Below are 14354 nucleotides of genomic sequence, written 5' to 3' on the forward strand. Positions count from 1 at the left end.
ATCAGGAGGGTGAGCGTCTTAGGAACGAGTGGTGGATAAGGTTTCTGTTAGACAGTAGGGTAGGACTGTAGACGGTAACCTGTAGTAGCGGGTTATAGTGGGGCTCTGTTCGGGATGTGTCTCCGAGCTAAAATGTAACTGTTAGATGTCTCCTCGTTTCTATTAACCAGAGTGGGGAGGTCATGTGGGAAATTAACACCAAACTCAGTATAGATGTCCCCAATTTTTATTTTTTGGAAGAAGATAGCCATCTCATCGCAGGCCGACTGAGACCACTCCATGTTGACTTGGGAGCCTGGACCTGAAAAAGAGTTGACGGGTTTGAAAAGCTCTTTTGACGGGTTCGGCCGTTATTGATGCTCTGGATACAGTACTTAGATTTGGCTTTAAAGATTGCGCTTTTGTACTCAAGAAAAAGAGATGTATATCTTTTTCGGAGGGATTGTAATCTATAAGCGCCATGTCCGCTCTTGCCTGCAACATTTTTGCTTCCACTCTCTAAGGATTCTGAGAACAAGGGAGCAGTGGGCATATATCCAGCAGCGGCCCATGCAAGTGAGAGGGGTGAGGCCGGGCTGGGGGGGGGGGGGGGGGGGGGAGAATTGAACAGAGAAATAAATAATTAATTTCCCCTCATGGTCGTCTTTCGAAATGTCCCCCCCCTCCCGGCCCACCGCTCTTACCCGGACAGGCTGCTGCTGCATATCTCTAACAGAGATTACAGATTTAAAAGGAGCGATGGTGTCAAGAGCATTACTAACCAAAGATTCAAAACTAGACGCTGCCCTATTAGTGTTCTCATAGGGCATGAAAGCGGCTGCTCCTCTGCAATAGTGGAGGAGCATCGCTCCACTGGCTCAGAGCCAGCAGCTGAAAGATAAAGCAATATTTTATAATTGTTTTATTTTTTAGCTGCTGGCTGAACTAGTGTGTGTACGGAGGGGCGGGCCGGGCCATGGGAGGGAGGAGAAACAAGCGGTGTCTGCAGTTTTAAGTGTGCATGTCTGTTTGGCCAGCCGTCTTAATCCGTCCACGAGACATGCGCAGTTAGGTTTCTCCAACCCAGCTGTATTGCACAGCTGGCTTGGAGAAGCAGCACAGACTCCCTGTGCCAGAGCAAGCGTTTAACCAGCCTGCTCAGCTCAATCCCTGCGCTGATCTCATGCTATTGGTCATAGCATGAGAGCAGTGCGGGGATTGCACAGGGAGTCTCTGATGCTGTCCCAGGGTCTACTGGGACCAGGAACCGCAGAACACCAAGACCTTTTTATTTATGTCGTCTGCCATTGGGCATGAGCGAATTAACAAGTGTGCCTTGCTAAACTTACTAGAAGAGTCGTTTTTCTTCGCTGTTTCAGGTTGGAATGGATGATTTTAGGCTGGGTCCTGAGGCCAGCGAGAAGCGTGCTACACCATGATTAGACCAGCTAAGAGGGGGTACATTCTTAACGCAGAGTTGAAAGCTAGTGGATAATATACCATCCAGAGTGTGACCAGACAAATAGGTTGGGGTGCATGCCAATTGCATGGACCCAAAGCTGGCAAAGGTTTTGATAAGCAAAGTGGTGTCCCTACACAAAGATGATTTGAGAGGGTAATTACTATCTCCAAGGATGCTTAAATTAGATTTGGACAAAATAGGTTTTAAATAGGTACCTCAGAGGTAACAAAAGCATCTCTAGGTCCCGGAGTGCAGATCACTAAGAGACCAAAGAAGATGTCGGACTCGTGAAATTTTGGGTTCCTTGAAATGATCACTAGTCCACCTCCCATTTCTCTACAGAGTACGCAGAGTCAATTCATCGGCGCAAAAGCCATCGGACAAGAGGCGCTGTTTGTAAGCTCAAACGCTGGTAGTTTATTTAAACAATGTTGAGAACACTTATCCTTTATATTGAGCCTCAGAAGAAGATTACGAGAATAGCAATTGCTGCAGATTGGATCTGAGACAGAAGAATCAAACCAGGGGTTCTGGCACAAGGCGCAGTTCGGGTGCAGGCGGACTTGCCTTTGGCGCACCAGCGGCGCAGACACAGAGGCCAGTGGATTTAAAAAAACAGCATAGAAGTAGGGCGTGGCTGGGCCGAGACGCAACTCAACAGCTAAATAAACCAGGGGGGGAATAAAATAAAAAATCCAACTGGAATCCGGTAACCAGGGAAGGCTCCTCCATGAGAGCGGAGGAGCGTCGCCCCACTTAAATGCCCCCAGAGAAGCCAGAGACAAAAAATAAAATGGTATTGAAGTTAATTTATTACCAATTTATTTTTGGGGGCGGGTCCAGTGGTGGGCTGGCTGTGCACTGTTCAAAGTGCGCATGTCCCTTTGTCGGCCATCTTGCGACGGCCAACCAAACATGCACATTTTAAACCTCTCTAACCTAGCTGACTTAGACAGTCGGGTTAGACAAAGCGCATGCCTCCAATGCTCTTGAGAGCGCTGAGAGAGGCCGCTCCCTCAAATCCTAGTAAGTAGCTATTTCTTTATTTTTTCAGTCCACACTCATCTTGCAAGAAGGCACCCACCCACCACCCATTTGCCCCCCCCCCGCCCACTCTTTCTAGTTGCCAGTTATCCGCTGCCAGCAACTCCGACTAAGGCTCACAGGCTACCCTATGAGGCCAGACTACTAGGAATAGAAAACAAACTAAATAAAGCGTGTAAAAAGCAAAATACGAACTGATGGATTGAGAAATGTCTTTTATGAGTGTGTGTAATTGTTTCAAAATAGCCAAATATTCCTGCAAAATGTGCTTCATAATTTGCTTTTACTCCCAAAAGATGTATACATAATTAGTTTTTTTTACAGCATACCCAGTCAACATGATTTAATCAATGACACCCGAACCCGCAGCCCCATCTGACTCTACAGATTCTTTCTTGGGTGCACTATACCAGTGCTCCCTTAGTGTAATATGCCAGAGTATTGAATTTCTAAAATAATAAGTGCCAGGGCCCAAGATATTTTTCAGGAAGGTGCTGCTGCTTGTCCCTCTTCAAATTCCAGCCAGCGCTACCAAGTACCAGCGACACCTACTTGCCATTACAGTCCTAAAAATGTTGCAATTTGAACTTTATTAGGTAACCGAAAGCTTTAAGAATTGTCTAAGCACCCTAGCATTATTACTTTTAGTTGTACATTTAATTGCTAAACACTTTGCTCATCTGCTTTTTATAAAAAATAAAAAATAAAAAATAGTCTGAGAGCGCCACCATGTGATGGACTGAATTAGATATGTGACGGTGTTATGAAATAAGTGCCGTGCTGAGCACCGGAAAACAGTGGCACAAGTTAAGCACTGATGCCATCTGTTCTTCGGGTGCAGTAAAAAGGGCACACATTCATAGTACCCCGTTTTCCCCTCAGGAATTGAAATGAAAACAAGTTGATTAAATAAATGTACGTAAACATCAAAATGTTCTGAGTTGGTACTTTTCTGTTTCAGATGAATTACATTGCTGCTGGCTTTCATGATGGGGTCCTTCTGTATGCCCAGGCCATCAATGATACCTTAACCGAGGGGGGGAGCCATCAAGATGGACCCGCCGTCACCCGCCATATGTGGAATCGGACCTTTTACGGTGAGTACAGAGCTACATTTTTACTGGTGCTTGCAGGTGGCGGGTAACTGAACTCATTTTTGTGAAATAAGAGGAAAAGATAACAAAATGAGACAGAAGGAGGACGCTTAAACCATGAAGACTATGGAAAGGGGACAAGAGTAAGATAAAGAGACAGAAAATGTAGGGTGGTGGAGTCACTGGTGTAGCATGGACGTCATGGGCCCTAATGGAAGCATGGAAAATGAGCCTCCTCATCTGCTAGTTTCATAGCAAAACAAAGATCGGCAAAGCCAATAGGTCTCATCTATATAGAGCTATTGGCTTTGCCAATGTGTTTTAGCAATGTTCTACACCAGCGTGGCTGCTGTTCAGCATGGCTAAAGGTTAGTGGCATAGAGTTTGTACGACTTTGTCTAACCTCTATGTTACTCCACTGGGCACTCTAATTAAATCCTATGGCTTTACGCTTGTGTCCTATGCAGATGACACCAACATTGTGGTGTAGGTCGGCAGCAATTCAGAGGCTACTGCCACAAGCTTCTACAATGTTATCTTGCATATAGGGGAATGGATGAGAGCCTAATATTAAATTCCTCCAAAACCAAAGTTTGTTCTTTGGTAGGAATTCTTCCTTTTGGTCTCCAAGATAGTGGCTTCAGGAGCTTGTAACCTTACCAGTTGCAGAGGCTAAGTTAAGTTCAACAGTAAATTTTCTTTCGAGGGCCAGATTAAGTACATCAATTCTGCCTCTTTTTTCTCATTGAAACTGCTCAGGAAAGTACTCCCTTTTATTCCAGTAGAATTGCGGAAAACAGCAGTATCTGCCTTTATAGTAACAAAACTAGATTATTGCAATGTTCTCTTTATGAAGAAGTTACAGATTATTCAAAATGCAGCCGTCTGCACCTTCCCGAAAATTATAGGTGGCGGCTGGCTTGTAATTTACTGATTGAATCGTCTCGATGTATCCAGATGTAGGAGTCCGACCGCAGTGCATGGAGGGCAAATCGACTTGTAGCACTTAATCTCACCGGACAGACTCTGCCGCTTGCTGCCTCTACACTTGTGATTCGTTCTCCTTGCACCGCGGTTGGACTACTACATCTGGATACATTGAGACGACTCGATCAGTACATCACAAGCCAGCCACTACCTATAATTTATGGGAAGGTGCCAATGGCCACTAATTTTTGTACCTGTAATACTAGATAATCACGTAATCCGGGTTTGGCTCCAGCTATTTAGTTTGGCTATTCACCATGTATACTTATGTTTAACAGGCATTCTCTCAGGCATAATTTGTTGTGTCCTAATGATGATCCCTCTATCTTGACAGGGTTTGAAACGACATCTACTTCAGTATCTTGACTTCATTTGTTTGTTCGTTAATTTCGATATAAGCAAAGGTGCTATGTCATTGTGGCTTTTCCATTGTGTATAATGTAGCCACATGCTGCGCCATGCCTGAGTGCTGACAGTCTAATTGACTTCTTCTTTTGTTATATATTTCCCCACTTTTATGTTTCTTTCAATATTTTCCTTCAATTCAAACAAATATGATATTTTAATGTGAATGTAAAACATAGAGATCATTGTATTTCTGTGGTGTACTACTTGATATCTTCTCCTGTAAGGGACCGTTGTTCCTGTAGAACTTACTAGTACGCTGGGTCCCTTCTGACTTCCATGGTTAGGCTGCATAGAGAAAGGACTGAGTTTTTAGGTTGAACAACTTCAGTTTGCTTGGAGAGACATCTCTCGCTTTGGTGAAATGCAAATTAATTTTATGCATGATATCACAACAGAATCAAGTCTGTGCTCGCTTTTGTTGCATTAATTTGCAGTGTTCACAGATGACTTTCCAAGGCTGTAACTCATTGTCTCACTTCTTTCCCCCTCCTGCCTCTGATCAACACCCTCCCCATCATTTTCTTTCTCACCCCATCCAGAGGTCAAAGTAGGCGGGGTCGGGGGGCATGACGTGCCATACTTTTTTGATTTATGATGAACCATTTTCCTACTTTTTGCAAAAAGACACTGTCCTGGTACGGTTAATTCCGATAGTTTAAATGCTTCAGCTGAAGTGTCATTCAGTGAGTCTCCTGTGCTGTGGAACCGAAGCAGGGCAGGCAGCTAAACAAGCCTTCCTGCCAGGGGGCCTGCTTGCCTGGAAGAAATGCAAATGTGTGTAATGAGTTAATCTGCAAATGTAAAGGTTAATCTGCAAATGTAAAGTATGCTTGGAAGCCGATACTGGCTTTAATTGATCGAATCACTCGAAGCTTTGTGATGACAAAGATTTACTCTTTTTGAGTGGTAGTGGAAGAGTCAACAACTGAGCTTTGATGTGCTTTTAATTGTAATTTTATTTATACAGCGCTTACTACCCCAGAGGTGTTGTAGTTAAAGGACAGTAATGTAAAACTGTTGCATTACATTCAGTCTGGGAATTACTAAAATCTACATTTTGGAAACACCATCTAACTTAAAACTTTTTGGACACTTTGTAGCAGTCTATCTTATACTTTGTGTAATGCAAGTTTAAAATAATGTCTCACATATTCACTTTGCTTTCTGTAACAGGCTGTGATCTCGTAGCACTAAAAATACATAAGTCACTATTCTGCAATGCATCAACTAAGATTTAATTCTGTGGTTCTCTGGTTACACACAGGCCTCTGCAGTGCATTAAGTAATAGACGCTTCACAATGTACTATGGTGCATTTCCCACTGAGTCACAACTTTTACATATATTTTACATTTAAGTTGAGTGCTATTTTCTTTGTAGCTACCTGACAGTGAAAGACCAAAAAACGTACAGAATATTGTATTTTTTTAGCCAAACCTTTGATACCGCCCCCATGCTCACTGACCCCGCCCCCTACTGCATGCAGCTTCACAGTTCACATACTTTTTATATGCACTGCGACCGCTGGCCCCATCTACTCCCTCACTCCATCCACTCTCTCACTCCATCCACACTCTCACACCGCTTATCATCATCATTGTCCATAGCATACGTCCTCGCCCCAATCTCCTCTCGCTCAATGTATACTCACTTTCTCACTGTATATAGACGCTCTCAATCAGTTCTTAATTTGATCCAGTGGTTGCAGGTGAGGCCCACTGCACTCTGTTTTTGGGAACCGGAGATTATTTTGAATGATCAGACTTGGACCCAGAAGCAACAGAAAAGTAGCAAAGGGGAAAAGAAAGTGGAAATGAAATTTGGAAAACAGAGGCCAGGGCAGAAAGCAGGGATCAAAGGAACATACTAGAGTGCGAGATAGAAACAGGGACAATATATTGGAGGATGAAAGAGGCAAGACTTGAATTAAAGACTAGGAAACCTTGGTATGTGGTAATCTCGACATTTATCAGCTACGAAGGCAGGCTTCTTAGACAACATAGGCAGACCCTCCAGGATTTCGCAATTTCGCGATCTCGCGGTTTGCCGCAAAATCGGCACTTTTGTAAAAATGCTGCGATTTTTACAAAAGTGCACGCGAAAATCGGCACTTTTGTAAAAATCGCTGCATTTTTACAAAAGTGCCAGCGAAATCCAGATAGTATATAGTTTATTTAAGGGCACATGTCTCTGAATCTTAGTGTAAGAAAGGGAGACGCGGTTGATTCAACACGAATGCTGCTGCCATTATGCCTCGCAGTTCTTGTTCTCTCCCATGACCTTCAAAATTATCAACAGTGCAGTGATAGTATTGTGCGCTGGCTGGCTCAGCATGCTGTACTACATATGAATCAATAAATTATTTTTAATCCACAAAAATGAAAGAGAAGTTCCATGTGGGGCTGTATGTAGATATGACGCAAAGGATTGTGGGGAGTGTGGGTGTTGCTCATGGCCGGGGATGCTGCTGAGCTGCCTTCAGACTGGACTCCGGGTCTCAGGCAAGGCCACGTGATTGGACCCCGGGTGCTGCTGCTGGCTTTTACTGCAGGCCTGGTCATGCATGAGAGGGGAGACTTCCCTGGGTACCAGGCGCGTGGGTTCCTCTCTCCTGGAGCCGCTGCAGAGCAGTGCTTGTCCCGGTTGCCTCCTATGCTTCCCTCCCCAGTTAAATAGTGAGGAAGCAATTTGTTTAAGGTTTTTACCCTCTTCTTTGCAGGGCTGTCACCTCTGCCCGCAGGTTGCGCTGGCTGGGCCACGGTCTGTCTTTTTAGGTTCGAGCCTCGATGCGGCTCCTGTGATCCTGGGCAGATCACGTGCTTGTGGTGAAGGATAAGAATTTCTGAGCATAGCTGCCAAGGTTTCAGATAGCTCTCTGTGACATATTCATATTTTCAATGTAATTATAAGTGACAATTTAACGACTAGGAGTGACAGTTTCTTGCGATGAAAAAAATCAAGCAATGAAGATCAGGGAAACAAAAATATCAGAAACAAGGCCCATTTGAGTAACGAAAAAACTCTAAAAGACTGATGCAAACGAATGTGGTGACATTACAAAACTGTCACATATATCAATCTGAAAAACCTTGGCAGCTATTACAGACCGTGTTTCAATAAGTAGCAGGTTAAAATACAGCTCACAGTAAAGTTCAGAAATGAAAACAAAAGTGGGGCACGCAGCGAATGAATGCAAGAACCAACAATAAATCAGGGCGGGTACACAGAGGAGAAAGGGCAGACGTGGCCTGCACAAAACAGTACATCCAGCAGCCGAAGTCCATGCTCCGTACACTCAAGAAAACGTCAAAAATAAGCATCCATTCCTGATTTTAGACTATTTCATTTCAATATTAAATTGCATCCATTCCTGATTTTGGTGCGTGTTTTTGCTGTGCTAAGTTGTGAGATCTTGATGTCGGTTTTAGAACAAGAGAGGGCGGCGACAATCATTTTGACAGACTAGTGAGTATAAAATCGACTTAATAAACAAAAGTGATGTTGCAATGTTGTTCTCTATTTGTTGATATGCACACAACATTTTTTGTTATTGGCCACCTCTTATCCGTCAGGACCTATTTTAGGTCCTCCTTTAGTAAACTGCATAAACCCACTTTGGTGGATCGGATCACCTGCCAACCAGGTCTCCTGGAAGCAAATTATCTAATTTTCCTAAATCTTTTGCGTGGCAAGCCGCGCCTGAATCTGGTTGGGCCGCATCTGCAACCAGGGACTTTCTCAAATGCTGTGGGGCCTAAGTCATCCGCGCCCAGAACTGCAGCCTCGGCAAACCGCCGCCGGACACCCGGCCTTACTGGAACCACTGTCCGCAGGTGTGAGGGCGATGGCAGAATAGGCCTGATATGGCGGGCTCCATTGTCGGCTAGACACCTGCTGCATGTCATCTCACGACTCAATGGAGCCTGGGAGGGGTGAGCGGTGAACGGCGATGGATAGGCAGCAAGGCACGGGGGCAGGGCGGAGTGAGGTTGGCGTTTTCAGTAGCTTCGGCAGCTCCTGCAGCTCACGTGCATGTAGATCCTCCTCCTAAGCCGTGTGTCTTTCCATCCAGCTGGTAAGGCTTCGGTTTGCAAATCACATAAGTTACTCATTCCATTCCAATTATTATCAACAGGAGCTAGTTCCTCCTTCTGCAGCACAAAGATAATCCCTGATGCATACTCTCAATTCGATGTATGTTTCTCTTTCTTTACAGTGTGCAATGTTTTAGTTGTTTACTTTCACATTCAGAAGTTGCTTTAATATATGAAAGTATGGGTTGTCTCAACGCATCAAGATATATTTTAAATACAGGCACATTGGGCATGGAAGGTGAGGGGGTAACATGGCCAACTAGAGCATGGGCGTTATTTCACTAAAATGCTAGGAGTAGTGGAAGGGACATCACATGAAATGACATCACATCAGGGCCTATTTCAAGGTGGAACACTCTGCTAAAACAGTTTCCATTGTTTTAAAGCTGAAAATGAATGAGTATGAGTAAAATATGGTGCCGCAAAAATGCCGCTAAATTTCCATATTTGTGCCGCTAAATTTCCATATTTGTTCCGCTAAATTTGCTAATCCATGCCGCTATATCCTGGGGGGTCTGCATAGGGCCCTTTTGTTGTATTGCAGAATGTCCTACCTTTCTTTTCATTATAGAATGTGTTCTGCAGCTAACATTCCCTGTAGATGTTCAACCTCTGAGGAATATTCTGCAATAGGCAGTTGTGTAGGACACTCTGCTGTGTTAGAAGTATCTTGTAACTTAAGAAATAAAATATTCTAAAATTCACCCTATGAGTCTGGAACTTTATACTGGTGTAGCAAGGAAGGCTTGGGCCCTAATGCAACCCAGGATAATGGGACATCTCATCTGCCAGTTTCATGATAAAGCTATTGTAAGCTGTTGCCAGTAGAAGGAGACAGATTTCATCTGCAGCTGCTTAAGGAAGAAGAAGAGCTGTAAAATGGACTACAACATTTTAGCGGCGTTCAAGCTGAAGCTGTCATTCATATCGGACAAGGACCACGCGCCAATTAACTTTGCCTGGACATTAGATGACGGAGCGACAGCTCTGGAAGTGTGTCACCACTCCTCACAGGTGATGGATATGGCGAACGCCTGTCAGTATGTCCAACCATTTTTAGGATATTAGATAGGATATCAGCACTGAGTTAACTTTTCCTTGAATTCCGAGAAGATTACGGCCCCAACAGTCAATAAGGGCTACTCAAACGTTTTCAGGAGGAATGGGATCGGTATATCTGTTCACGCGCCTCGGTAGCTACTGGAGAGCTTCCTGTTGTCCCAGCACGCGCCGGTGTTTGAGTGTACGCGGATGCTGCCTGAGGAAGCTGTTGTTTCAGTACTCATCCTAGTGACTTGTGGAGTCTGACGACTTGAAGCTGATGCCGCTGACTCAGCGGTTAATGAAGGAACACAAGACTGCAACTAATCCTACAACATCACACATCAACGCTTCTTCTGGTGTGCGCGTCACCATCTTGGGTGCTGCATCACAAAAAACGAAAGCTCATGCAAATCTGCATTTCAAATTGATAGTCACCGGAACTATTGGAAGATCAGCCGATCTTCAGTTGTAAACAACTGCTGTCCCAGTCCTGCCAAGTTTCACGCATGGGGTGTGACACTAACGCATTTCAGTGTGGTACTCCGCATTACCGCACTGAAATGCATTGTCACGCATATGCTGTGTGGTGGCTGTCATCAAAAGCACGGTATAAAACAGACTTAATAAAACAGTGTCTTGCCCGTGACTTTCGCGCGCTGCTAGAGCAGGCTTGAGGTTCCGAGCTGAGCTAACGCTGCTGGCAGCCTCACTCAAGTGTCCACCTGTGTTTTGCTGTGTGTCTATATTATTTCATAACTTTTCTGCACCCAGTCTGTTCCTCCTTTGCTCATCAAGTTAATCACATATTATTGTTGATCTTAATTCTAGTGTAAATTAATACTTAACACGTATATCAAGGAAGGTACATGTGCCCACACAACAGTTTTAGACACCATGAGAAACTGCGGTAGAGTGGGACCAATGGAAGGAGGGATTAGAGGCATCGAATTGAGGGTGGAGACATTTTATAACCACATGCAAATTAATTTTCCACAAGCACTGTTTGGGAGAAGAAGGGGGGAGAGTATTCAAGCATTTGCAAACTCCAACACAAGAAGACGAAGACCAGGGAGAAAACAACTTAGATGGATTTAAAGTAACCCTGAAAAGATTGGATGACAATTCCAGCAAGAAACTGAATGAGATGGTGGTCAGAATCTCATCCAGAGATGTGGACAACTACCAGGGCAGACCAGTAGGCAAACGTGTAGCAGATTTACAAGTGTTTGCTTCCAGTCTCAGACCTATTGGCTTTGGCAAAAGTTTCTTCATTTGTAGAAACTTGAATTCATAGTTCAAGTTCATGCCAAATAAGACTTTATAAATACATAAATAGCATTATTGCATAATGTATTCTAATTCCACAAAGTATGATAGCTCACAACATGTTTAAGTCAATGAGGAACACAACTTTCTTTGTTATTTAAGGCTTAAAGTTTTACTTCTTAAGGTAACTTAAATACCCCTCCTTCCTGTTCTTCACATCCCAAACCTGAACTGAGAAACATGAAAAAACAGCTTTGTACTAGAAGGGTCTAATTATATTAATACTTCAAATAAGGTATTAGCTAACTATATTGAATGCTCTTTTGTCCGGCAATTACACTTTATCTGCTCAGAACTTGTCCATGAATCAGGTTTTTTAGCACTTTTCAGTTTTTCTTGAGTTGGGCATAAGTCTCAACCCAAACTTGCGGATGTGAGCAAGGATTTCACAGAGCCCCACTGACAGCCCCTGTACTAACAGATTTGCGCAGGTTTATAGTGGAGAAGTGTGGCTCAATGGTTAGAGCGGCAGACCCTGATGCAGAGGTCTGGCCCGGGACCAGGGTTCAATCCCCGTCGCAGCGGGTCTTGGGCTCAATTTCCTCGGACCTGATAATTCTCGTCTCAGTGCCTATTCGAATCATGGGTCCCACTCTGCAACTCTGGGCAATAGCTTGCTTAATCTCCACAATGACCCCAACAGCGCTGGGATGCCTGGCTTCACCTTGGGGGTGCCCAGGAGTGGACATTTCATAGCGAAAAGCCAGGAAGGGTTCCACAGCGGTATGCGTTACAGCGCCAGGACACCACAGTTGGGATATAAGTGCGCTTTACAAGTACAAATTTCATTCATTCACAGGTTTGAAGGTGCCTTGGATTCCAAACCATTGGCAGTCAAGAGCCACACTGCAAGTGTGCATGTGCAGTGGACATATGGGTGAGGTCTGGCAAGGGTGTTGTTAACCTGGGGTCCCTGTTTGCAGGAAGGGATTCATTTTGCAGCAGGGAATTTTTAGATCTTAAATTTGTTTTTTTGTTTTTTTTCTCTTGGTGCCCAAGTAGCACAAAAGTAGTCCATACGAAGTGCTGAAGCACTTTACAGACAACTTTTTGATCAAAACAAAAGCATTTCATTATTGAGATGCTATAAAAACTTTATTTGGCAAGAGGGAGGCTGTTGAGAATGGATTACAAATTCCAGGGTTTGATGACAATGCGGGTGGGAGCATACAATCAGGATAGGACCCTGCAATTTATTTTTACATATTAGAAATAATATAATATACATATTTATAGTTTATATTTATACAGCTGATTGAGCGGAAACATGTACATTATTTAGGGGTCGCAGTTGCGACTCCTCGCTTGCTCCTTGCTACCCCTGGCGCTGCCTTTGCGACCTCTGGCCTCAGAGGTGGTAAAATCAGTGCCAGGAACTCAGGGGTGTCTTCGATTATCAGAGTCAGGGCCTAACTTCATTTTCTGCAAATTTTTATTACATTAATAATGAATAATAGTTTATTAATCACTAATAAAAAGTGGAGCTGCAAGATCTGGACCTTCATAGACAACTTACAGCTAGATGCATCAAGCGAAATACAGTTCGCAAAGGGACAGATTCTCAGAATCTGCCCCTCTGCGACCGGTATTTATGCATTTGGGATGCATCATCAATGCCAAGAGATTAATGACCACTCTTTCTTGAAAATCATATCGTGTTGAAAAATCAGTGGTTCGTTCTTTACAATCAGGCCTGGAGGTGCCATTTTGTTACGCAGGTATTGGGTCATGAATAGCCCATGCAGTGCTGCTTTTATTTGGTTGCGCCTGAGGTTTAGCAGTTCATTCCAATCGTTGGTTTGTGGGCCTGTATCCTGGTTGCACAAGCCCTCAAAAAGGTTGCTGTCCGCTAGAATCCTATCAATCTCGTCCTCAGCAAAGGTGAGGCCATGTTCATCTTCCATTGTGGGTGGACCGCTGGCTTCTTTTCTATACCTGAGTGTGTGTCTTTTTATGTGTGTGTTACAAAGTATGTCAATGGGAAAAAGCTCCCGCAGCTGCGCGCTGCCTATAGACTATACTTAACAACGAAGGGAGGTAGAGTATAAAGTAGGATTCCTACTCCACGGGCACTAATAATTAAACAAGAAGAATCCTACTACCTGTGTAAAAGGGGAAGGGGAGGGGGGGAACACTCAGTGTTGTGTAAAATACCCCTCACACACCAACAGGCCCCTTGGTGTCATGCTTCATCATCGGGGTCTTCGCACCCCGCTGAAGGGATGCGGCACGCTTCGACCTGTGACTACACGGGAGCGTTGACAAATCAGACTATGTGTGGTGTGTGTTGAGTGCAAGTGAAGGGTTTGGATGTGAGTGGGAGGTGTAGTGATGAGTTAAAAAGTACCTGGCTAGTGGGTGAAGTAAATTTTTTTTTATTAAATACCCCTAGCTGGTGCTGTTAAAAGATGTGCAAAGGAACGAGGTTGTTTGTCTTAATTAGGGACAGAACCTCTGGTGTGCGTCGACATGTTTCGGTACGGGTGTACCTTCTTCAGGACGGGGCACAACTCCCAACCCTACTCACGTTTTTCTAAAGAAAATGGGTTTCAATTTATTTTTAAATTTATTTTTAAAAAAAATGATTACACTCATTAAAGGTGGCTATAATGTGCCTACAGCGGTTATCTGGTACATGTATTTACATGTCCTGAAAAAAGAAAAAACCATTAGGTTTGGTTACCATCTAGGGTTGGCTCAGACAGGTGCAGTCACCTGGAGCCCCAAACAGTTCATTAAACCTGTAAAGGAAAAAATGACATACAACACATAACACATACAGACATATAAGACACACTTGGGGTTTTTGTTTTTTTGTTTTGTGAACATACTTGTGGTCTTGGTTGGCTATTACCTCATGAGCAAAACTCTGGCATCAAGGTAGGTAGGTGGATCCACAATCTATAAGAATAGAGGA

General features: G+C 43.9%; 1 protein-coding gene across 1 annotated transcript in view; it reads left to right on the forward strand.

Annotated features, from left to right (window-relative positions):
* Positions 1–14354, forward strand: part of NPR1 (natriuretic peptide receptor 1) — an 845985-nt gene that overhangs the window by 331082 nt on the left and 500549 nt on the right. The window contains exon 4 of the mRNA XM_078671023.1: positions 3447–3582. Within this exon, the coding sequence (XP_078527149.1) occupies positions 3447–3582 (136 nt within the window). The remainder of the gene's footprint in view (positions 1–3446; positions 3583–14354) is intronic.

Source organism: Lissotriton helveticus, chromosome 12 (genome assembly GCF_964261635.1).
Source record: "Lissotriton helveticus chromosome 12, aLisHel1.1, whole genome shotgun sequence".
Lineage (NCBI taxonomy): Eukaryota > Metazoa > Chordata > Amphibia > Caudata > Salamandridae > Lissotriton > Lissotriton helveticus.